General features: G+C 53.0%; 2 protein-coding genes across 6 annotated transcripts; both read left to right on the forward strand.

Annotated features, from left to right (window-relative positions):
- Positions 1-527: 527 nt before the first annotated feature.
- Positions 528-6,106, forward strand: LOC134164820 (RNA/RNP complex-1-interacting phosphatase-like). The gene is made up of 9 exons (XM_062620993.1): positions 528-586; positions 767-842; positions 1,858-1,989; positions 2,576-2,699; positions 3,676-3,736; positions 4,056-4,102; positions 4,806-4,881; positions 5,156-5,284; positions 5,494-6,106. The coding sequence occupies exons 1-9, from the start codon at positions 552-554 to the stop codon at positions 5,744-5,746; spliced, it is 933 nt and encodes a 310-aa protein (XP_062476977.1). The 5' UTR covers positions 528-551; the 3' UTR covers positions 5,747-6,106.
- On the forward strand, positions 1,864-22,376 carry STAMBP (STAM binding protein). Of its 5 annotated transcripts, none has more exons than XM_062620988.1 (10): positions 1,864-1,989; positions 8,975-9,194; positions 13,892-13,967; positions 14,834-14,929; positions 15,585-15,951; positions 16,676-16,800; positions 18,075-18,212; positions 19,738-19,850; positions 20,563-20,662; positions 21,033-22,376. In XM_062620988.1, the coding sequence occupies exons 2-10, from the start codon at positions 8,980-8,982 to the stop codon at positions 21,087-21,089; spliced, it is 1,287 nt and encodes a 428-aa protein (XP_062476972.1). In that variant the 5' UTR covers positions 1,864-1,989; positions 8,975-8,979; the 3' UTR covers positions 21,090-22,376. The 5 variants fall into 5 exon arrangements, with proteins under 5 accessions (XP_062476972.1, XP_062476971.1, XP_062476974.1 ...); XM_062620987.1 differs by lacking the exon at positions 1,864-1,989 and adding an exon at positions 6,239-6,476; XM_062620989.1 differs by lacking the exon at positions 1,864-1,989 and adding an exon at positions 8,527-8,672.
- Positions 22,377-22,893: the final 517 nt, after the last annotated feature.

Here is a 22,893-nt window from a genome sequence, read left to right on the forward strand (position 1 = left end):
GAGTGCAGTCACTGATGCCAGTACCAGTGATGCTGATACCGGTGATGCCAGCGATGCCGATGCCAGTGAGTGCAGTCAGTGATGCCAGTACCAGTGATGCTGATACTGGTGATGCCAGGGATGCTGATGCCAGTGAGTGCAGTCACTGATGCCAGTACCAGTGATGCTGATACCGGTGATGCCAGTGATGCCGATGCCAGTGAGTGCAGTCACTGATGCCAGTACCAGTGATGCTGATACCGGTGATGCCAGCGATGCCAATGCCAGTGAGTGCAGTCACCGATGCCAGTACCAGTGATGCTGATGCCGGTGATGCCAGGGCCGGTCATGCCGATGCCGCTGCCGGTGCCGGTGCAGTGGCCGTGCTCAACCCACAGAGGAGGCGTGGCCGAGGGGCTAAGGGGCGTGGCTTTCCTTGGGGGGCGTGACCTCACGATGAAGGGGCGTGGCCTCTTTTGGGGGGCGTGGCGTCCGCCTGGCTCCGCGGGCCGTGTGGCGGAAGCGGAACTGACGGTACCGGGCTCGGTGCTGACGCCGGCTCCAGCGCCGCCATGGGGGGCAGAGGCGCGGTCCGCGTCCCGGACCGGTGAGCACGGACCCGGGTCCCCCCTCCGCCTCCCCCCGGGGTCTTCCCGGCCCCCGGAGCCGCGGCAGGGAAGGGCCCCCGCGGCCTGGGTGGCTTTGGGAGTCCCCGGGCGGGGAGGGAGGGGGGGCGGCGGCCGGGCCGCGGTTGAGGCGTTTAACGCTTCCGTGCTGTGGGGTTTAGGTGGACCGACTACATCCCGCTGGGCAGGAGGATACCGGGAACGCGCTTCATCGCCTTCAAGGTGCCCCTGAGGAGGGTGAGTGCGCGCTGGGCGTGTGCAGGGTGGAAGTGGCGGCGGGGAAGGGGTCGGTGTGTGGAGGAGCGATGAGCGTGAGCAGGGCGTTGGGGCTGGGTGAGCTTTAAGGTCCTTTACAACCCAGGCTATTCCATGATGCTGGGTGCTGGCACCTTGCCCTGAGCATTCCCCCCCCACCACCACCACCAGCACTGTGTTAGGGCAGGAGGGATGCTGTGAACACCTCCCACTGGTGCTGCCGGGAGCCTGGGGGCTGCGCATCCCAAGGAATGCAGTGCCAGAGCCAAGGTTCAGGAGCAGGGGGTGGGAGTTGGTCCCTGCTCCCAAGGAGCAAGGGATGGGACAAGAGCAAGCAGCCTCAAGCTGCACCAGGGCAGGTTTAGATGGAGCTGAGGAACAATTCCTTGCCCAAAGGGTGCTCAGGCATTGGAACAGGCTGCCCAGGGCAGGGCTGCAGTCACCGTCCCTGCAAGTGTTCACACAGCGTGGAGACGAGGCCTCAGTGCCATGGGTTAGTGGTGGCCTTGGCACTGCTGGGCAACAGTTGGCCCTGATGAGCTTAAAGCTGTTTTCCAATCAAGCTGATTCTGTGCAGGATCCTGCTCTGCTCTGGAGGGGTCTGAGCAGGGCAGCTACTCCTAAAGCAAACACTGGTTAATGTCCAAGGGGGTTGAGAAGCTCATGGCCAGGAGTGGTGCTGTTTGCTGCCCTCTGTTTGAGCTGAAGCCCTGTTTGATGGCTTTCACCATACAAAAACTTCACTTTCTGTGAGTGCTTTTTCACGCTGCAGTGTTCTGCCACAGGGAAAAGTCTTCTCTCTACCCTCAGCTGAGCAGCCTCAAAGCAGCAAGGGCCTGAGCATGTTCTCCTTTGGCTCAGTGTAACCTGTGTGTCCATCCGGCTTTGCCTGAGCCCTTTGAAGGGATGATCTTTGGGCTGTTTCTGGAGCGTTCCTGCTCCAGTTCACAGTTCACCTGAGCGTTAATATCAGCTGTTAAACATTATTCCCTTTTAGAGCTTTGATCAGAACCTTCATCCAGAGGAGAGATTTTCACCCCATGACCTCATTAAGAAAATCGAAGAGCAGAAGGAAGAGCTGGGCCTGATCATTGACCTGACCTACACCACTCGTTACTACAGGCCAGAGGTGAGTCTTGATCCTGCTGCTGAGGAAGTGAAACTCTGTGCAAGCCCTGACATTGCTGATAAGGAGCAAGATGTTTCTTGCAAGAAGATAACTTTAGTGTGAGGCACTCAAATCCTCTGGCAGGGGGATGAGTTGAGGCATTGAAGGCCCATTGGGATGGGGTTTTCATCCTCAACCGAGTTCAGGCCTGGAGTGTTTAAACTCTGTTGTGTAGATCCTCTTTGTCCCAGTCAGCACAAGTTTTGTGATCCCCTAAACCTATTTTTGTAGGCTTCTCCTGAGCAAATACTTGCTTACAACCAGCTTTGCCTTGTGGTATCAAATGTGTGGATAATGGCTTGGAAAAGTGTTCCAGCCTCTGCGTGTTCCCTGGGGAGGAAAGGCAAGAGAAATGAAAATGCCAAAAGGCTGCTCTGGAGTACTGGGCCTATGCCCAGGGGGTGAAGCAGAAGTGTTCTTACCTAAAACAGAGCTGCTGCTGCTCTGTTGGTCTTACCTGAAAAGCTGCTTCTGGGTTTATGGTGTGTGCTTATGTGATAAGAATCCTTGTGCTTTCTGTGGAAATCACTGACTGACTTTCTTGTAGGAGCTCCCAGCCTCAGTCTTCTACTCAAAGATCTTGACAATGGGACATCAAATCCCAAACAGGCACACCGTTTCTCAGTTCAAATATGTTGTAAAACAGTTTCTGAGAGACAACAGAAACAACAGTAAGTGTGGATTTCCCTTGAGAAGGGCACTGCAGGGCTGGAGGCCAGGGATGTTTTAATTGTAGAATCCCAAACTGGTTTGCATTGAAGGGACCTTAAAGCTCATCCAGATCCAACCCCTGCCACAGGCAGGGACCCCTTCCACTAGAGCAGCTTGCTCCAAGCCCCTGTGTCCAGCCTGGCCTTGAACACTGCCAGGGATGGGGCAGCCACAGCTTCTCTGGGCACCCTGTGCCAGCGCCTAAGCACCCTCACAGGGAAGAGCTTCTGCCTTATCTCCAACCTGAACTTCCCCTATTTCAGTCTGAACCCATCACCCCTTGTCCTATCCCTACAGTCCCTGATGAAGAGTCCCTCTGCAGCATCCTTGTAGCCCCCTTCAGACACTGGAAGCTGCTCTGAGGTCTCCACACAGCTTCTCTTCTCCAGGCTGAACAGCCCCAATGTTCTCAGCCTGGCTCCATACGGGAGTGTGATTCCATCCCTGATCTGGACTTGCTCCAACAGCTCCATGTCCCTCTTGTGCTGAATGAGCAGCATGAATTTCTTTTCCTCTTCTTGGCATGTGAATGTCAAGACAGTAAGTTTGGATTGTTGTGGTGAAGGGATTACTGCTGGCTCTCTGATAATTTGGCACTGAGTTGAGCTTTAATTGCATTTGAAAGTCCATCTCTAGGCTCTCTGTAAACACAGATGACTGTTAGTGTTTGGGAAACATGGGATGGCTTTTTGTGGAGCTTTTAAATACATCTTCCATGCAGTGAGCTGTGTGACCATGCAGAGAAACTCGGGATTAACTGAGTTCATGAGTCGAATCAATGGCTTTAATTAGACATAAATATAGTGATGTTGGTGTGTGGTCCCTTGTAGTCATTTATGCTGGTGTCACTGCTGGAGGGTGAAAGCAAACGGGCTTGTTCTGGTGGGGTTTTGGAGTAAGGCTGTTTAAATATAACCTGATTTTGGTGTCTTACAGATAAACTCATAGGAGTTCATTGCACACATGGCTTGAACAGAACTGGCTACCTGGTTTGTAGGTGAGTCAAACTGGGTTCAGTGGTGGCATTGCCAGCTGCTTGGTGCTCCAGGAGGAAACAGAGTTGCAGCAATAAGTCAAGAGTCAAGTGAACTTGTGTCATCCCAGATTTGCAAAGATTTAGAGCTTTTCAGCTTTGAGAAGCTTGTTGTTCGGGACACTTCTTGGCCCAAATTTCAGCAGCCCAAATTCTGATCCTCCATTCTGGCACAGAAATAGAAGCTCTAAAAACTTCCCAGTTACTCCTTCTTGTTGAGTTAGCTCAAACCTCTCAATGTTTCCATAGCTAATTGTGTAATTAGAGTTTTCTTGCTGTACAGGTACCTGATTGATGTTGAAGGCATGGAGGCAAACACTGCAATTGAGTGTACGTATGTGTGTGATGTTCTTGTTGGGTGCAGGGTGTTTATTGTGGGCTTGTGATTTAGATGGTCAGAAGACTTGTGCTCGCTCCAGGAAGGTAACTGTGATTTAGCTTTGTGTGTGTTCCTGTAATGTGGAATGGGAGCTGGATCAGGACTGCAGAGAGGGAGAATCCCCTCCCTGAGCTGCTGCTCACATTCTGGGGGTGCAGCCCAGCACATGGAGGGGGTTCTGGGCTCAAGCTCACGCTGAAGCCAGGTCATGGCAAGCTTCTCCTCACCCAACATCCCAATTCCTTCTCCTCAGGGCTGTCCCATCCAGCCTCCCCCAGCCTGTGTTTGTATTGGATTTCCCCAACCCAGGGGCAGGACCTTGCTCTTGGCTTTGTTGAATTCCATGGGGTTTGCCCTGATCCACCTCTACGGCTTTCAGGGTCTCTCTGGAATTAAGTTTATGGCCTGACTGTGGAGCTAAGCCTGGTTGAGGGATCGTGGTGGGCACTGAGCAGGGGTTGGATCACTGCAGCTCTGCCCTGTGCCAGGCTGCGGTGTGCAGGGCAGTAACACTGAGTGAAGTCACCCTATGTGACCTAAGCATGTTAGTGTTGGTTGAAGGGGTTAAAATCCTTCTAAAGGATTTAAGTCCTCTGCAGCCCCTGAAGTGGCATGTACAGAGTGTTCTTGCAACTCAGACCTGTTTCTCTCCAGTGTTCAACAGAGCTCGAGGGCATCCTATAGAGAGAATCAACTATATCCAACATCTTCAGCAGAGACCTGTAAAAAAGTGAGTCTTTTTGTGTGCATAATCAAGTGTGTGCTCAGGGAGAGCTGGTGTCAAGCAGCAGGTGCTTAATGTGACTGGGTCCTAGGAAGGGAGATCGAAGGGGCCAGTGGGGAAGGAGGAAGGTGGGGAGCTGGGAGATCTAGGTTGAAAGATCTGCTGCCGTTCTTGTTTGGGGAGCAGTGATGCAGAGGGATGGGGGCTTTAAGTGTAGAAGAGCTCTTTGGATCATTTGTGAATGGTTGGAACAGTCAAAACATGCGGATATCTTTTTAAGGAATTGGGGACTAAATAGATTGGACTCAGACTGCTTCAGACAAAAAGCTGCCCCTACCCCAGCCAGCAACAACCAGATGATCGAACATCATTCACATCATTCAGACCAGTTCCCCATAGCGGTGCCCAGGTAGGTTTTTGGCTCTTGAATTCCTTTCTCATGTTTAAGACCCTTAAACTTGGACTTCCACAGGCTACATCTTGGAGAGCACGCAAGAGGGCCCTGCCTTGCCAGCTCTGCAGAGATGAGCTTTAAGGTCCCTTCCAACCCAAACCACTCCATGAAAACTTCCCTTACTGTGACTTCTCCTGGTTCTGACTCCTGACTTTTCATTCCAGGAAATCTGGCAGCCCCAAGAAGAGCCGTAGGAGAGGTGCCATGGCACAGACACAGACACATGAGCTCAGGGCGATGGATCCAAGGCAGCCCCATGGGCTGGCAGCGAGGAACTGTCAGCTCTTGCTCCCCACCAAGGAGCAGAGCAATGGACTGTTCTTTCCCCCTCAGAACCCCCAGTTCTGCCCAGCTCAGGGAATGCAGCCTGCCAGGAGACGCAGGCACCATCACTGGAAACCTGTTGGGACAGCATAGGGAATGTTGTCCGTAAGGAAAGCCCATCCAGGGCTGTTTCTGCCATCCCTCTGGGATGGGTCTCGGTGCTGGAATGGGTGGCTTTGCTGTAACCTTCACCAGCCATTGGGAGCCGTAGTTGTTCCCAATGCAGCTCTTTTAGCTCGGTTTTCATTTACTTTCTCTGGTGCTTTTACAAATCCCGCAGGAATTTTGTCTCCTCTGGAATTCCAGAGGCGGAGCTCTGCTCCCTCAGGGAAGAATAAACACATTCACAAATGGACTAACGCTGAAGAAACATCCGCAGGAGCATCCCTTTAAGCATCAGCTGAAAGAGTCTTCCTTATTTTTCTCAATACAACAGATTTTATTCAGCTTAAACTCCATTATTTGGGTTTTTGTCCTTTTCACCCCCTTTCGCTGCAGTAAATCCCCACAGTGCATAACCCCCGAGCCCCACTTGCAGGGCAGTTATTCCTCCCTGCTTGGGCCGACCCTTCGGCTCTCCCCTGAGCCCGGCAGTGCGCTCTGCCCTCCCCACCGTTTTGGGGTGAAAAAGCGTGTTTTCGGGTTGGGGCGCTGCCCCTTTAAGGTGACGACGCTCAGCGAAGGGAAGCGCTCTCTCGTTCGAGGGGGAGCGGGCGGTACCCGGATGTTGCCGCGGCTCCTGATTGGCTGTTTGAAGCGGGGCGGGGCAGCCCTGTCGGCGTCGCGGGCAGAACCCGGAAGCGCTGAGGGGAGGCGGCGGCAGGTCAGGCCCGGGGCCGGGGCCGGGGCCATGGGCGGCTCAAGGGGGCAGGGGGGGGACCGGGACAAGCGGGCTCCGGTTGGGGGTTGTCCCCTGAGGTTCCCTTCGTGGGGCTCCGGGTGTCGTTGCTGTTAGGAAGGGGGATGTGGTTTGGGCCTCCCCTTGGTTTGTTGTGGGGCGCTGGGGCTCCTCCGCTCTCCCCTGCAGGGTGTGAAGGAGAGACCTTACAATGAGAGCCGTGGGGAGGGCTCTGGGTTTGGGGGGTGCGGGGGGTGTCATGGAATGGCAGATTTGGGTTGGAAGGGACCTTAAAGCTCCTCCAGCTCCAACCCCTGCCACAGGCAGGGACCCCTTCCACTAGAGCAGCTTGCTCCAAGCCCCTGTGTCCAACCTGGCCTTGAACACTGCCAGGGATGGGGCAGCCACAGCTTCTCTGGGCACCCTGTGCCAGCGCCTCAGCACCCTCACATAAATCACTTCTGCCTTATCTCCAACCTGAACTCCCCCTATTTCAGTTTGAACCCATCACCCCTTGTCCTATCCCTACAGTCCCTGATGAAGAGTCCCTCTCCAGCATCCTTGTAGCCCCCTTCAGACACTGGAAGCTGCTCTGAGGTCTCCATGCAGCTTCTCTTCTCCAGGCTGAGCAGCCCCAATGTTCTCAGCCTGGCTCCATACGGGAGTGTGATTCCGTCCCTGATCTGGACTTGCTCCAGCAGCTCCATGTCCTTATGATTTCTTGCTGCCCAATGGTGAGAGGAAGAGAGCTGTAGTTTGGTGGCTGGCAGCTCGGTGGGTGCTTTGGCCACTTTATCTCTTGAGGTGCTTTGGGGATTAAAGGGGGAGCTCTGGATTGAAGGCACCAGGGAGTTACCACATGGGAGTGAGTGGTGTTTGTCATCTCCTGGGGTAGGAGGATTGTGGAGCTTGGTTGGGGGTGACTGAGAGCTCTGCCTTTGAGGAGCAACTGAACCCACCCCTGGTAGAAACAGCAGTGAGGAAGAGAAGCTGAAGGTCACTCTGAGCCCTTTAAGTAAGTACTTTGGCACGGCTACTTCTGGCAGGACTGCATCCTACAGCCCTTATTTAGGGCAAGAGGCCTGTTGAGCCCCCTCCAGGATTTGGGCTCAGAAACATGAACCTTCCAGCCTGAACAAGGGACTTGTGCTCCGAAGTAACCCTAGAAGGGCAGCTCCTCTGCTGCTCAGGATCCTCTGGTCAGCTCCTTAGCTCAGCTCAGGACCTTTCCCTTGTTTAGGAATGAGTCACAGTAAATCATGCTAGGACAAAGGGGAATGGCTTTAACGTGCCAGAGGGGAGACTGAGATGAGCTCTTAGGCAGAAGCTCTTCCCTGTGAGGGTGCTGAGGCGCTGGCACAGGGTGCCCAGAGAAGCTGTGGCTGCCCCATCCCTGGCAGTGTTCAAGGCCAGGTTGGACACAGGGGCTTGGAGCAAGCTGCTCCAGTGGAAGGTGTCCCTGCCCATGGCAGGGGTTGAAGCCTGAGGAGCTTTAAGCTCCCTTCAACCCAAACCATTCTGTTCTATGATTCAGTTGCATGCCGTGTGTGGCAGTTGAGTTGCTGGAGGGTTTGTTGAGCTGCTGTGGATTCAGCTCTGTGGTTTCACAGGGAATTTAACCCTTAAACTGGTTCTGGGGTGGCTTTTCCAGGGGAAAACTGCTTTTAGTGGAGAGGGAAGAGCATTGCTGAGTGTGGGCTCGCTGCCTCTCAGACAGTCTCGATGCTGCTTCCTCTGCTTCAAGTTCATCGACTTGTGCCATGGCTGAGAAGGCTCTGTCAGAGGCAGGCACATGGATCAGGTCGAGGTGCATTCCTGGGCCATGGGGTGTGCCTCCTGCAGCACAGAGCAGAGAGGGATTGTGACTGTGCCCAGGCAGGAGCAATCTGGGCTTGAGCTGGTTGCGTGAGGGCAGGTCTGCTGAGCAGCACTGGCTTCAGCTCCCTTCTCATCTCGCTGCTGTGTAAGCAAAACCGTGCACACTGTGAAGCTGGTTCTGCTTGAGGCTGAATGAAAAGCTGTGATCATCTCGCCCCAAACCAGTGACCAGAACTAGTTCTGTTGTGCAGAGAGACAAGTGGGAAGGAAATGCTGTTTTGGGTAGGATTTGGTTGGGTCAGACCCATGTCATCATTACCGTGGCCTGATCTTGAATTTGCGGCTGCTTTTCAGGTTGTCAAGGTAAACATCCAAGCACTGTGCCCAAAAAGAGCTGGGCCTCTCCCAGTTTTCTTCCTAAGGACCTTGCTTGGCCCATGAATTGAATGCTTTTCTGCTGAGGGGGGTGATTTCTATGGAGGAGGGCGAGGTTGGACAGAGCTTGGGTGACACGGTCTAGTGTGAGGTGCCCCTGTCCATGGCAGGCGGTTGGAACTGGATGATTTTAAGGTCCCTTCCACCCCAGCCCATTCTGTGATTCTATAAACTGGGTGAGTTACCTGTCTGACACTGGTTTTGACGTGTTTGCCTCCCTCCCACCACAGCTTTGATGTGTGGGGCTATGCCTGACCACGCTGACATCAGCCTCCCACCGGAGGAGCGAGTGCGACGACTGATCCAGGTGGGAAGTGCTGTGGAAGTGAATGAGGACATCCCGCCACGACGCTACTACCGCTCTGGGGTGGAAATCCTCCGCATGGCCACCATTTACTCTGAGGAGGGCAACATGGAGCATGCCTTTATCCTGTACAACAAATACATCACGTAAGAGCAGCGTTGCTTGGCTTGCAGCAAACCTGTGGTCCATGCAAGGGGTTGTGGGCTTGGTGTTCAGTATTTAGAGCATGTCTAAACGCCGGGAGGTCTTGCTGAGCTGGAAGAACTGGGTTCTGTCCAGAGCTCTGCTCCTTTGGAATTCCAGTTCCCACATAGGTGAGGATGCAGCTAGTTCCATTGACCAAGTGATGTTGTAAGGGTGTGAGGCAGAAACCCACAAACACCGCTCACTTCTTTGCAGGATGTTTGTAAAAGGTCCTTTGGAAACCAGGCTCATCTTGTGTTCCTCTGCTACAGAATACTCCTGTGAGCAGGAGGGAGGTTTTGTCACTCTAGAGTGGTTATAGATTGGCCTTGATTCTCTCTAGGTTAGCCATGACATAATATGGATTGGCAAGGATCCATGATCAAGGATCTGTGTATCAGGTATCTACCTGGAAAAGGCGTAGTCTGGTTGGTGGTTTCTCTAATGAACCAGCTTCAGAGGAGAAACCTGCTTTTACACTGGAATTACTACAGCCTTTTACAGCAGGCTGCGAGTTCCTCCTTCAGGTGCAGGGACCAGTTGTAGATTTAGTTTCACATCTCAGAATGTGATGCCCCCTCAGCCATGCCCATGTACACCCAAACCCTTCTCAGGAGGGATGTAAGAGGGAGTTCTGGGTCCAAAGAACTTAATCCCAACTAACTGTTTAGTTTCTTGGCTACTGAGCACCCTTCTAGAAAGCCCTAGATTATATATAAACCCAGCCAACACCATGCTTGGTCGTTCATCTGCCTGGTCTCCAGCTGTAGGGTCTACATTCCATGTAGACAAGTGCAGAGCTGTATTTTCTTGCTGTCATCTCTATAGCTGCCCAGAAACGAGCCATCTTGGGTCTGAAACCCCACTGCTGTGTCTGCCAAGCCAGAGCGTGCGCTCCGGTGACGTGGTGTCAGGTCTGGATCGTGTCTGAGCAGCCTGACTACGAGCAGAGCAAGTGTGCTTCTGTAGCTGTGCCTCTTGGTGTCTAAAGAGCTGAAAACCGGGATCCTCATAAAATATCCCAGTGGCACAGAGTGTCCTCCTCCTGTGGGTTTGTTGGCCAAAAGCCTGGCCTCCTGCTCCCACTCGATGCTCTCTGGTGTGGTCTCTGCTGTGCCCACACTACCCACTTATCCAGAATGTGGCTTTTCTCTCTGCCTACCCCCGTGGGCAGGATTCCTGCTCCTTAAATCCAATGCATTTTTCTCTGATTAGCTTTTCTTCCCGCCTTGCACTTCCTGAGCTTTTATGGGCATCACAGGGAGGCTGCACAGGGAGCTGGGGAGTGTAAAGCCCTTGGGAAGGTTTCCAGGCTGGTTACGTAGCTGTGGCCGAAGGAGAAACTCTTTAACTAAACAAATGAACTAAAAGCACCTTCTCTGGTTCATTAGGACACTGATAGGTGCTGGTGTGTTCTTCCCTCAAATACTCATGGCATTTATGTTTGCTTGGCTGCCAGGAAGGGGAAAACCTTCCCTGGGTGTGATATCTCCAGTGATGATGCTCCCCTGGCTTCTCCAAAGACAGGAACTTGATGTCATCATCTCATTTCTTTAAATGAAGATGTGAAGCTGTAGCTGAGGAGGTATAGGAGTTTCTAGATGTCCTTTTCCAAGGGGGATGATCCAGAAGGCAAGAGTGGGGTGCTGGTGGTTGGAGTCTCTCACAGGACTTGCTCTGCTCTCTTCTTTCTAGAAATGGGACCTGAATTCCTTCTCCAGGGCTTCACCCCACATGTGCAGTCAGTGCTGTGTTGTCCTTCCTCAGAGCCCAGCTGCCTGCTGGAGTGTATGGCAGCTTCCCACATCAGGCTGTGCCTTTGATAAGGGGAAGACTCCAGCTCTGGGAAGTACATGAGAGCCTCTTGGCTTGGTGTGTTTGATGGGATCCTGTGTGGGTCATTTTGGCTGCACAGCACCTTTCTTTCTCATGCAGGAATGAAGCTTATTGCCCAGCCCTCATAGGAGGCAGGAGGGCAGCACAGCTATCTGCTCTCATGAGACCTGAATTGGAACATTGTGTGCAGTTCTGGTGTCCTCAACATAAAAAGGACATGGAGCTGTTGGAGACAGTCCAGAGGAGGCCATGAGGATGCTCAGGGGCTGGAGCAGCTCCTGTATGGAGCCAGACTTAGAATATTGGAACTGTTCAGCCTGGAGAAGAGAAGCTGTGTGGAGAGCTCAGAGCAGCTTCCAGTGTCTGAAGGGGGCTACAAGGATGCTGCAGAGGGACTCTTCATCAGGGGCTGTAGGGATAGGACAAGGGGTGATGGGTTCAAACTGAAACAGGGGGAGTTCAGGTTGGAGATAAGGCAGAAGCTGTTCCCTGTGAGGGTGCTGAGGCGCTGGCACAGGGTGCCCAGAGAAGCTGTGGCTGCCCCATCCCTGGCAGTGTTCAAGGCCAGGTTGGACACAGGGGCTTGGAGCAAGCTGCTCTAGTGGAAGGGGTCCCTGCCCGTGGCAGGGGTTGGAACGGGAGGAGTTTTCCAACCCAAACCATTCCATGATTCTATCTCTTAAAGACTAACCAGACTGGACTTTTAACATGTGTCTTGTAAGACATCTGCTTGCTTGTCTTCTTGAACAGCTTCTGTATTGACCTGAGTGGATGTTTTCGTTACATCCCCATCGGGCACACTAGATTTGATTTTGCTGGAGCCAGATAAGAAAGAAAGCAGACAGACATGTATTTTCTGTGGTGTTTGGGCTCCTGGTTTGCTGCGTGGCTGTGAGCTGCCAGGGTTGGAGCCGGGGGTTTGTGTGGGGTGTTGGAAGGCACTCGAGGGACGTGGTTTGGCATGTGTGCCACAGCAATGTGTATAAATAGCCTGTGATGTGGCTGCTCAGTGCCAAACAGCTGCTGCTTGGGGTGGACTTGGGAGCAGGAGAAGCTTTGAACTAGCTCGAAACTGCTGGTTCCAGTGTTGCCAGGCCGTGGTGGGATGTCAGTAGGAAACATGAACAGTTCCTGCCCTTCTTCTGCCTCCATCCCCAGCCTGCCACTGCCTGGTCTTGTCCCAGAGATTTCCTCTGGCAGCCTGAGTCCCCTCTCATCCTGCCTGCTTTCCCCCCTTCCTGACATGTGAAACCCCAGCTGGCTCCGCTGGTTTTTCCATCCTCTCCAGGCCAGCATCTGCTCTTAATCCTTTTTAATTAATGCCTTCCATTTTAATCAGCTCGCTGCTGGCAATGAGCACTGCCTTGTTTTGTCTCCTCGACACAGTGACCTACTTCATGAACAACCACTAGCTGGGAGCAGGGACCTCGCTGTGTGTTTCAAATGGAGAGGGAGCTTCTCTGTGGCTCCAGGCTGTGACGTGGTTATGCTGATCCCGTGGCCTCTGGCAAGAGCATCCTCACCCTCTCCGTGGCAACCAGGAGCATTTGGGGTTGCAAAAAGTCTTTCTTTCTCCCAGAGGACTGAGGTTTGAACCAGATGGGTTTATTTACTGCACACACAGAGGCTTCTCAGCGTGAGGAGTGTTCTCACTCTGTCCCCTCTGAGTTCTTCCTGCTTGGTTTGTGCTGCTCCCTGGGGTACAGTCTCGTCCTCACTACCCTTATTCCTTGTGCCTAAAGGATCTGGAGAGCATCCTTCTTCAGATGCTGAAGTGGTATAAGAGAGCCACAGAGGAGGGCAGGGATTTTGCCTTACAGCCACAGGCTTTTGTGGACTCAGAGCAAGCACAGCTCCACTAGCAGGAGACAAGGACTCAGCTGAGCTCACCTTGAGCACGCTGTCTGCTTGTGCACAACCGGGGACTTGATACCAGAGAGAACTCAGGGATGCCTCAAGCCCGGGGAGCCTCAGAGAGATGAACCAGAGTGAATTGTCCTGTGTTTGCAGGCTGCTTTCCTTGTTCTAGTGCTTGCAGGACTTCTAGAGCTTGCCTCTTCACTGCAGAGCTCACTGGCAGGGGAGCATTATCCCATTTGTAGAGAAGCTGAAGCTTAACCTGTTCATAGTCACAGAGAGTGGAACTAGATGAGCTCTGAGGTTCCAACCCAACCCAGTCTGTGATTCTGTGAAGCCTGCACAGAAGCAGCTCTGCTGCCTGAAACACTGCCCTGACCTTGGGGCATGGTTGAGGACACAGAGCCAAAAGGCTCCTGATGCAGAAGCTGGGGATGTGAACATGCTTTTAGCTTTCCTGCAAGTTTTCTCTTTTCAAGGTCTGAGCTGATTTCCCCATCTCAGGCACAAAGTGTTCCTTTGTACAGAAGGACCATGTGAGCACTGAGTCAGCTGAATCCTTGAGCTTGTGTGTGATCCCCTTGGATGCTCACAGAGGTGTAGGCAGGTGCCCAAGGACCTTTCTGAATCTCTGCCAGAGTCCTTGGTGGTTTAGACCAGCTTGTTAATGTTTCTGTTCAAAACAAAAGGATTTATCCCTGAGGATCATCTCCAAAGTCCAGGTGTGCGGTGCTCCCCTGGGACTCAATGAGATCTGTGTGCCTGAAGAGCTCAGGAGGCTGTTACATGATGGCTTCCTGCAGAAAGAAGGTGACTGTCCTGATTGTGGGGAGCACAGGGCCCAGGGAGGTGGCAGAGCAAGGGGGCAGTGCTAGAGGGGCATGCTCCATGACCCCAGATATGCCACTTAGTGTCTTGTGTTTGTCCCTTTCTGCTCTGAGATGCAGTTTCTCTCTTGTATTTACAGGCTCTTCATCGAGAAGCTGCCACAGCACCGTGATTACAAAACTGCTGTCATACCTGAGAAGAGGGAGACAGTGAAAGTGAGTAGTAACAAGGCCAAGACTTTAATGCTGCTGTTGGAAATCCTTTGGGGTTATGAGCCCCATGGGGTTTTCGTGGCCCTGGGGCGAGTGAGCCACACAAACACTGGGAAGCAATATCTGAGGGGGCCAACAAGGACGCTGGAAAGGGACTCTTCATCAGGGACTGTAGTGATAGGACAAGGGGTGATGGGTTCAGACTGAAACGGGAAGTTCAGGTGAGATACAAGGCAGAAGTTCTTTACTGTGAGGGTGCTGAGGCACTGGCACAGGGTGCCCAGAGAAGCTGTGGCTGCCCCATCCCTGGCAGTGTTCAAGGCCAGTTTAGACAGAGCCTTGGTCTAGTGTGAAGCATCCCTGGTCATGGCAGAGGGTTGGAAGTGGAAGAGCTTTAAGGTCCTTTCCAGCCCAAACCATTCCATGGTTCTGGGCTGTGGTTGTCCACTTTACTTGCTGCTGAGCATTGGGATGTCTTTTTGTTCCTGTTAAAGTCCTTGCATTTCAAAGACCACGTGGCTTTTCCGTGCATGGTGGCTGGATGCTCAGCGTGGTGGTGCTCAAGGGATTTGCCACAGGTTTCTTGGACACAAGAGGCTACTGCTCCTCTCTTCCACATTGAGCAGAAGAGCAAAGGACAATGCTGCCGAAACTCTTGCTCAGTGGTGTTGGCGTTGCTGTTTGTGTGACCCAGCTACAACCTCTCTGCAAGCCTGCCCACACGTGGTGGAGCTGTTCAGCCCTTCCTTCCTCCTGGATGGTTTATAACCTCTGGGTGCTGCCTGTCCATCGATTCTTGCATCTCTTCAGGTCCTGTTTGCCTTGCCTTGAGGCTATCACCCTCTCCTGACTGTGTTTCCTCCCTTCAGAAACTGAAAGAAGTAGCCTTCCCCCGAGCTGAAGAGCTCAAGAAGGAGCTGTTAAAGAGGTACGCCAAGGACTATGCTAAGTACAAGGAGCAGAAGGTGAGTGACAGGAGACTGGAGACCTGTGCTCCCCAGAAGACCCTGAGCCACAAAGGGTCTGGAAAACAGCAGGTCTCCAGGGTTCCCTGGGTGTTCTGGAGTGTGATGCCTGGGTAACCCCACCCTGCAGGGTCCAACCTCATCACTGCAGCACAGGGTTGTTATGATCATGTCTCTGCTGCTGGTATGTGAGTGAATCAGACATAGGCCCCTCTGCATCTTTGTGCATCCTGGAGGCAGTGAGCTGACTGTTGGTTGGGGTTTTGCCCTCTTTGTCACAACATGAGGTTTAGGTCTTATGGTACTCAGCAGGTAGCTGGTAACAGCACGAACAAGGATCTAGGGTTGTGTGGGCAAAGTAGAAAACTGCAGTCAGTTTTGCTGCAGACAAGTGCAATTTTAGAGATAGGATAGAGGGGAATCAACCTGGAATTCCATTTCTGTGGAATAAGGAAGGTAAGACAGCAGTTTTACTGCCCTGGTCTGGCTGGCTCTCCTGATGGAGGTGTGGATCTCTGTGTTATAAGCTGAAGCTTCCTTGCAGGGGGTGCTTTTTGCTGGTTATTTTGAAACCCCCTGGGATTACTGAGGGTCTGCAGTGTGGAGGCCTCGTGTTCCCCTGCCTGCTGATGTCCCGTGGTGTTTCCCCTTGCAGAAAGCGGAGGAAGAGGCATTTGCACGCAATTTGGCTTTGCAGCAGCAGCTGGAGGAGGAGAGGAATCGGGTGGCCCTGATGAAGCAGCAGCAGGCAGAGCAAGAGCAGTTCCATGTCTTTGAGGAGATGATCCGACGACAGGAGCTGGAGAAGGAGCGCCTGAGGATAGTGCAGGAATTTGGACAGCCAGAACCAAGTCCTATGGCTCTGGATGGGCCCCTCATCCCTGGCATGGAAAAGCCCCCAACTGATTCAATCCCAGTCTCTCCAGTTCATCCTGCAAGTCCATCAGCGGGGACTGTCTCATCCAAACCTCCTGTTGTGGACAGGTCTTTGAAACCCAGTGCTTTGGGAAGCACAGAAAACAGTTAGTACCCCTCAGTGCACCCTTCTCCCTTGCTGGGCTCAGCCAAACAGCCAAAGAGCTGATCTGTTGGGAGGCTCTTGGAAATATCTGATTGTGATTCCATCCCGTCGGGGGGTTTGGCTTTCCAAGTCACTGGATGTTGTCCCTGTTGTCCTGTAAAGGTTTGTAGGGCTGGGGAGAAGTGTTTCCTCTTGGGAATTGCCCCCACCATGCTTCCTTAGCCCAATCTCTGCTGATCTAGGGGCTACAGCCTGTTTGGCTTTCCTAGATCCAAATGTTGGAGCTTGGGGTTGAGTTCTTGGCTAAGGCTGACTGAATCCTCTTCCTCACGAAACCCTCTCTAGCTAAATATGGCTCCAAAATACTGATTCAGACACTTCTAAATGAGTAGTTCTTGACCAGTGGCACATCTTATTTAAATGACATTCTGTAAGTGGGGGGGGGAAGGTGTTCATTGTTATTAACAAAATATTGGGGGGTTTAACACATTGCTAAAGGTGTTTCTCTGTCTATGTGCCTTTACCCTGTTCTGAAAGAGGTAGTCACTGCCCTTTATGAAGCATCTCAGTGACTTCAGTGTCTGTGACTACCATTGTGAGGGTCACCGTTAGAGCAGTTCATGTTTTTAGGATGATTTTCCTCAGCCTAATCCCTTCAGGTACTGACCTAAAGGCCCATTTCTCCAGTGTCCCTGACTGTCATTGTGCTCCCATTCTCCCCACAGATGCAGGCATGGGCATCCTTCGCCAGGTCATTGTCCCTAGGGAGCTGTGTCAGAAATTCCTCCAGCTGGCTGATGCCAACACAGTCCGGGGTGTGGAGACATGTGGGATCCTCTGTGGTAAGCTGGTAAGGTGCTAATCCTGATTAAGACCCTTCAAGTGGCACAGGGACCTTTTGTCAAGGTGCTTTGGAAATGGCTGGAGGACCCTGATTCTTGCCACAGAAGGCTGTAGTGCTGTTTAGCTGGTGGCTCGGCTTCCATGTGAGCGTTAGGGATAGAATCACAGAATGATTTCGGTTGGAAAAAATGAAAGACATCTACTCGAGGGATGATGATCTAGTTGGTTGGAACTGCATGATCTTAAGATCCCTTCCAACCCAAACCATTCTATAATTCTAATTCCAACCCTCTCCATCATCCTTGTAGCCCCCTTCATACACTGGAAGCCGCTCTGAGGTCTCCACGCAGCTTCTCTTCTCCAGGCTGAGCAGCCCCAGTGTTCTCAGCTTGGCTCCGTAGAGGAGGTGCTCCAGCCCCTGAGCATCTTGTGGCCTCTTCTGCACACACTGCTGCAAATGGGGTCTTATAAGAGCAGAGGGGCAGAGCTCCTTTGACCTGCTGGTCATGCTAGAGGATGATCTGCCTCTTCTTTCCCTCCCTTTTACGTTAGGATCTCCTTATACTGAGTGAGGTGCCAGCTGCCAAGTCCCCATGGGTATTCGGTTTCCTCTCTCCTGCCTCAAGCCCCCCCGTGTTGCCAGTGACAGGCAGCTCCGGTTGTTTGTCCTTTTGGTACCAGCAGGACTGAGGTGTCCCAGCTGTGAACTAGGACCCCCACCAAGACAAGGTTGTGCAAACACTCTCTGGAGACAGTTAGTTCTCCCCCAGACAGTGTTTGCATGCCCAGGTTTCTATTGGCAGCTCCATCCTGTCTCCCTGAGTCACCTGGGGCTGCTTTGCTCGCAGAAGTGTGCTTTAAGATGAAGCTGTTTGATGTGGCAGCTTTCTGCAATGCAGCTGCTTCTAAACTCATGATGATTGTTTAATTATGAGGCATCATCTCCTGGTGAGTGGAGAGATTCACTCAGTGGGCGTCCAGGGCTTCTCTGAGCTCTTGTGGGTGCTCTGCACAGCAGGGGAAATTAAATAGAAAGCCATGTGGCATGCTCAGACTCAGAAAACCCTGTGACTCCTTTGCCAGTAACTTGCAGTTACCATGTCTATGACCCGTAACTGGATGGTGAATGCATCCATGGGCTTGTTTCCAGGCCTGCTGTTCCCCTGGCCGGGCCCCTGAGCTCTGAATGTAGAAGGACCATGTTCCAAAGCTTAGGAAATTACCCTTGTTTCCTGCTTGGGGGTGTCTGGTGGGTAACAGCCTCCCTGTGCTGCCTTGCAGATGAGGAACGAGTTCACCATAACCCACGTCATCGTTCCCAAGCAGCACGGGGGGCCCGATTACTGCAACACAGAGAATGAGGAGGAGCTCTTCATGATCCAGGATCAACACAGCCTTGTGACACTGGGCTGGATCCATGTGAGTCTCTGGTTCCTGTTTCACTTCCCAACTGGCCTTAAATTCAGGCAGGAGAGAAAGGGGTGCATGGAACAGGGCTGGTGGAGGAGAGTTTACTGGAGGAGATCATAGAATCACAGAATGGTTTGGGTTGGAAAGGATCTTAAGATCATCCAGTTCCAACCCCCTGCCATAGGCAGGGGCACCTCACACTAGACCATGTCACCCAAGTCCCATCCAACCTGGCCTTGAACATTGCCAGGGATGGAGCATTCACCACTTCTCTGGGCACCCTGTGCCAGTGCCTCAGCACCCTCACAGGGAAGAGCTTCTGCCTTATCTCCAGCCTGAACATCCCTTGTTTCAGTTTGAACCCATCACCCCTTGTCCTGTTGCTACAGTCCCTGATGAAGAGTCGCTCCCCAGCATCCTTGTAGCCCCCTTCAGACACTGGAAGCTGCTCTGAGGTCTCCACACAGCTTCTCTTCTCCAGGCTGAACAGCCCCAGTGTTCTCAGCCTGGCTCCATACGGGAGCTGCTCCAGCCCCTGAGCATCCTCGTGGCCTCCTCTGCACTTGCTCCCACACCTTGGCGTGGAGATGGCAGCATCCTCTGGTTGAATTTCTCCCTCTGGTGCCATCCCAGTCACTATTCACACTGCTGGAGACACCTGGGCCTATGTTAAGTTTGGGTCCCTTCCTAAAGCATCAAGCCCTTTGAAGTGGGACACATGAAGCTCATGTTGCACCCGGCTAAAAGCTGATTCCAGGGGAGTCCCTGACTGTTGGGTCCTGAGCTCCTGCTCTCAGCACAGGGCCTCTCCCATGCTGCATCCCTGTAGTAGCGCTGCTTTTCACAGGGAACTGTGTGCTGCTCTGCCCTGGGATGTGCCAGCTCCAGATTCCTCTGCTGGCTCCAGCAGTGCCCTGTTCCCTGTCCCTGTGGAGCCTTTGGCAGTCAGATCCCTGCCAAGCAAAATGTTTGGTGCTGCTGAGTAATCTCTAGAAAGCAGCAGCTGCCTCGAGGGCTTTGACAAGTAAATGCCTGCTGCAGAGTGCCTGATATATGCAGGGTGGCTGCTTTGGGGTTGACTCTTCAGTGACAGCTCCGTGACATTCAGGGACCCTCAAGGGTTCCTTGGACCTTTCCACTGGTCTGGGCAACAAAAACCAAGCCCTAACAGACAAAACAAGACCTTTAGGCTGTGAAATCCACCTGTGAGATGGGGTTGGGTGAGGTGCTGGTTGTCTCTACAACCCTTGGCCATCTTGGTGGAAGTGGTTTCTTGGAGGGCTTTGGCAGTGGGGTACCTAAAAGTGTTGTGCCTTGAAGCGTGACTTCCTGTGGGATATGGCCAGAGATGTGGAACTCCCCCTGTATTCTGAATGGAGAAAGAGGAGATGTTTTAGGACAATCTAAACCTCTTTTCAGTGTGTTCTCTGTGCAATCCAAGGAGCTGTGTTGCTTCCCTTGTTGGACACTGTCCCTTTGGACCAGCTCTCCAACCCTGCCTTAACTTCCTCTCTTATGTTGTCCTGTGTTGCAGACTCACCCCACGCAGACAGCCTTCCTCTCCAGCGTCGACCTGCACACACACTGCTCCTACCAGATGATGTTGCCAGAGTCCATTGCTATCGTGTGTTCTCCAAAATACCAGGAGTAAGTATGGATGTGGGTAGGGAAGGCCTTTCCCTCTGCCTGTGCTGACCCACCAAAAGGAGGCATTGAAGGGGTCTTTACCACAGCCCTTCCTCTGTCGGATTCCTGGTGTGGGTATAAAGCATCAAGTCATCTAATGAGGCTGGAAGAGCACGTGTGAGTTGACAGCTCTTCTGAGCTGGTCTGGGGGGGTTGTACCTGGGCAATGGATGCCCACCTGTAGAAGGGGGCTTTGGACAAGGGCCTGTAGGGACAGGCCAAGGGGAATGGCTTTAACCTGCCAGAGGGGAGACTGAGATGAACTCTTAGGCAGAAGCTCTTCCCTGTGAGGGTGCTGAGGCGCTGGCACAGGGTGCCCAGAGAAGCTGTGGCTGCCCCATCCCTGGCAGTGTTCAAGGCCAGGTTGGACACAGGGGCTTGGAGCAAGCTGCTCTAGTGGAAGGTGTCCCTGCCCATGGCAGAGGTTGGAGCTGGATGAGCTTTAAGGTCCCTTCCAACACAAACCATGCTGTGAGTCTGGATTCTATGGAAGGAGACTGGTCTGCAGCTGTAGGGCTGTGGAGAGGAGGTTCTGGGCACGTGGGTGTCCTGCAGCATCCTTGCCCGCTCTCACTTGAGATGAGCAGGCTCAAGCGTGCTCCTTGAGACCCAGCAGAGGGGCTTCTCTTTGCAGAGGCTTGAGCCACACAGAGGTTGTGTTTATTTGCTGTAGGACAGGGTTTTTCAAGCTGACAGAGCATGGCCTGGACGAGATCTCTTCCTGCCGGCAGAAAGGATTCCACCCGCACTCCAAAGACCCCCCTCTCTTCACTGTAAGTGACCCCACGAGGCAGCAGGGCTGCAGGACCACGAGTTGAATTGGTGCCTGTGTCTGTGCTGGGCTGTGACCCAGGACAGGAGGGTCAGCCTGGCAGGGTATGGATCTTCTAGATTTGAGGTGCCAGGAGCTTTCACTCTTGTTAGTGCATATTGGTGCGATGCAGAGCAGAAACAGGTCGAGGAGGTGGCAAAGGCTTGGGGTGTGTATTTGTGTCTTGCTATGGTCCCTGTGGCACTGGTTCCTGGTCCATGAGGGCTGTTCTGTGTAGTACCCTGTGTGCAGGTGGTGTCAGGAGGCTCACCTGAGCTGGATAACATCTGGATAACCCCCCTGTCCCCTCCTTCTCTTCCCTTCTCTTTCAGACCTGCAATCACGTGTCAGTAGTCGAGAGAGACGTAGTCCTGATGGATCTCCGATAGGCCTCTTGCCTTAAGCACATACAGGAAAGCATCTACCCAGTTTCTGAGCCTAGGGAATTGGTTTTGTCTCCTGTAGCAGATGATTTCCACCGTGTAGTGATCTTTCCCCTTCCTCGCCCAATAAACGCGGTGAAATCGGTGCCCTGACCTCAGTGGGAGCATGTGAAACCTCAGTGCCTGGCATCAGACTGGTGAAGTGGTGCTGAGGTTCAGGGTGTGGGGAGAAGCTAACTGGGAATTCAGAGATGGGAGCTAACAGCAATTGTTTAATACTCTAATCTATGGCTTAAATAGCTTCTGGGGAGGGGATTCCTCATGATTCGCTGCAAACATGAGCTGGGGCAACCTCTTCAAGTGCTTTCCAAAGTGGGATTTGCCCAGATTAACCCTTGCTAAACCCATGTTTTGCCTCCCTGGGTTGCTGTGGTCCCAGTGCAGCTGGCTGGAGTAGGTAAGTCTTTGTTTTAGTTTAAGATTAAACCTTCCTAACCCCTCTTACCCCATGCCAGAGCTTATCACTGCTGAGCCAGACCATGCCCTGCTTGCTGGTACTCAGGTCTTTGCCTAGTGAGGTAGGAAGAGGCCTAAACTGCTTTGGGAACCCCTGTTTCGGGGGAGAAGGTGCTTTGATGCACAAGCTGCTTCATTGCAGCACTGCTGAGGGGGGTCTGCTTGCCTTATTCCTTTTCCTGGAGGGAGGGATTTGCTCCAGGCCTTGTGCTGCCTGATGAGGGCTCAGGTTCAGCTCGTTGCTGGTGTTACCATGGATGAAGCTCTCAGTCTCTTGCTGTCCTGTGAAGGCTCTGCAAGGCCACCACACCTCTGAGGTGGGACTCCAGCAGCTTTTGCCACTTGGATCCTCCAAGATCATCATGGCCAATGGTCCCTACGCTTCTCCAAGCAGTGTGAAGTCTGTCCTTGCCAAAACCAGCGCTCCGTGACACCGCTGTGGTGCGGTACCAGCCGGGGACCTCCCAGTTCCTTTGGTGGGATTCCAAGCTTCCCAGCCTGTCCATGGCAGAGCCTCCACCCTCGCTGAAAGGGAAGCAGCAGCACTGAAAGGTGGAAGGCATCTGGCCTCAAAGGCCTGAGCATGATCCGCATCATCTCCACATCCTCTGGCAGGATGCTCTGATGATCAGCACATGGCCGTGAGGGGAGGACGAAGAGGCTGGAGTTGCCTTCCCACGTGGCACGCATACATACGTGTTCTGTATGTCACATCCTTGTACTTCCACATCCCACATCGTTTGGTGCAGTTTAACACAGATGGATTGTATTATCCTGGCTGGGTTCTTGGTTTCTTTGAGCTAACTCAGTGGGGCTGGTATGCCTGAGAGCAGGAGGGAACCCGTTCCTTAAGAGGGGTGTTTATGTGCAGCAACCACCTCCTGCGTGACAAAGTGCAGTTGGCCTTGGTAGCAGGAGGACTTCAGGACATCTGTGGGAGCTTTCAGCCCTGATTTATTTAAACCACGCTCAGGGGTGTGTGTTGCAGCCTCAGTGGAAGACATTCCTTCGTCCCACAGCTCCATGAGGTTCAACAAGGCAAAAGGCTGGGTCCTGCACTTGGGCCACAACAACCCCTGCAACGCTCCAGGCTTGGGGAATTATGGCTGGGAACGGCTCATGGGGAAGGAGCTGGGGGTGCTGATTGATGGAGCTGAACACGAGCAGCTTGTGCCCAGGCAGCGCCCAGCATCCTGGCCCGGATCAGCACCAGTGAGGCAGCAGGGCCAGGGCAGGGATTGTGCCCCTGCACTGGGCACTGGTGAGGCTGCACCTCAAATCCTGTGTTCAGCTC

This window comes from Pezoporus occidentalis, unplaced genomic scaffold, assembly GCF_034315485.1.
Source record: "Pezoporus occidentalis ecotype Australia unplaced genomic scaffold, CSIRO_AGI_Poc_V1 ctg226, whole genome shotgun sequence".
NCBI classification, from domain to species: domain Eukaryota; kingdom Metazoa; phylum Chordata; class Aves; order Psittaciformes; family Psittacidae; genus Pezoporus; species Pezoporus occidentalis.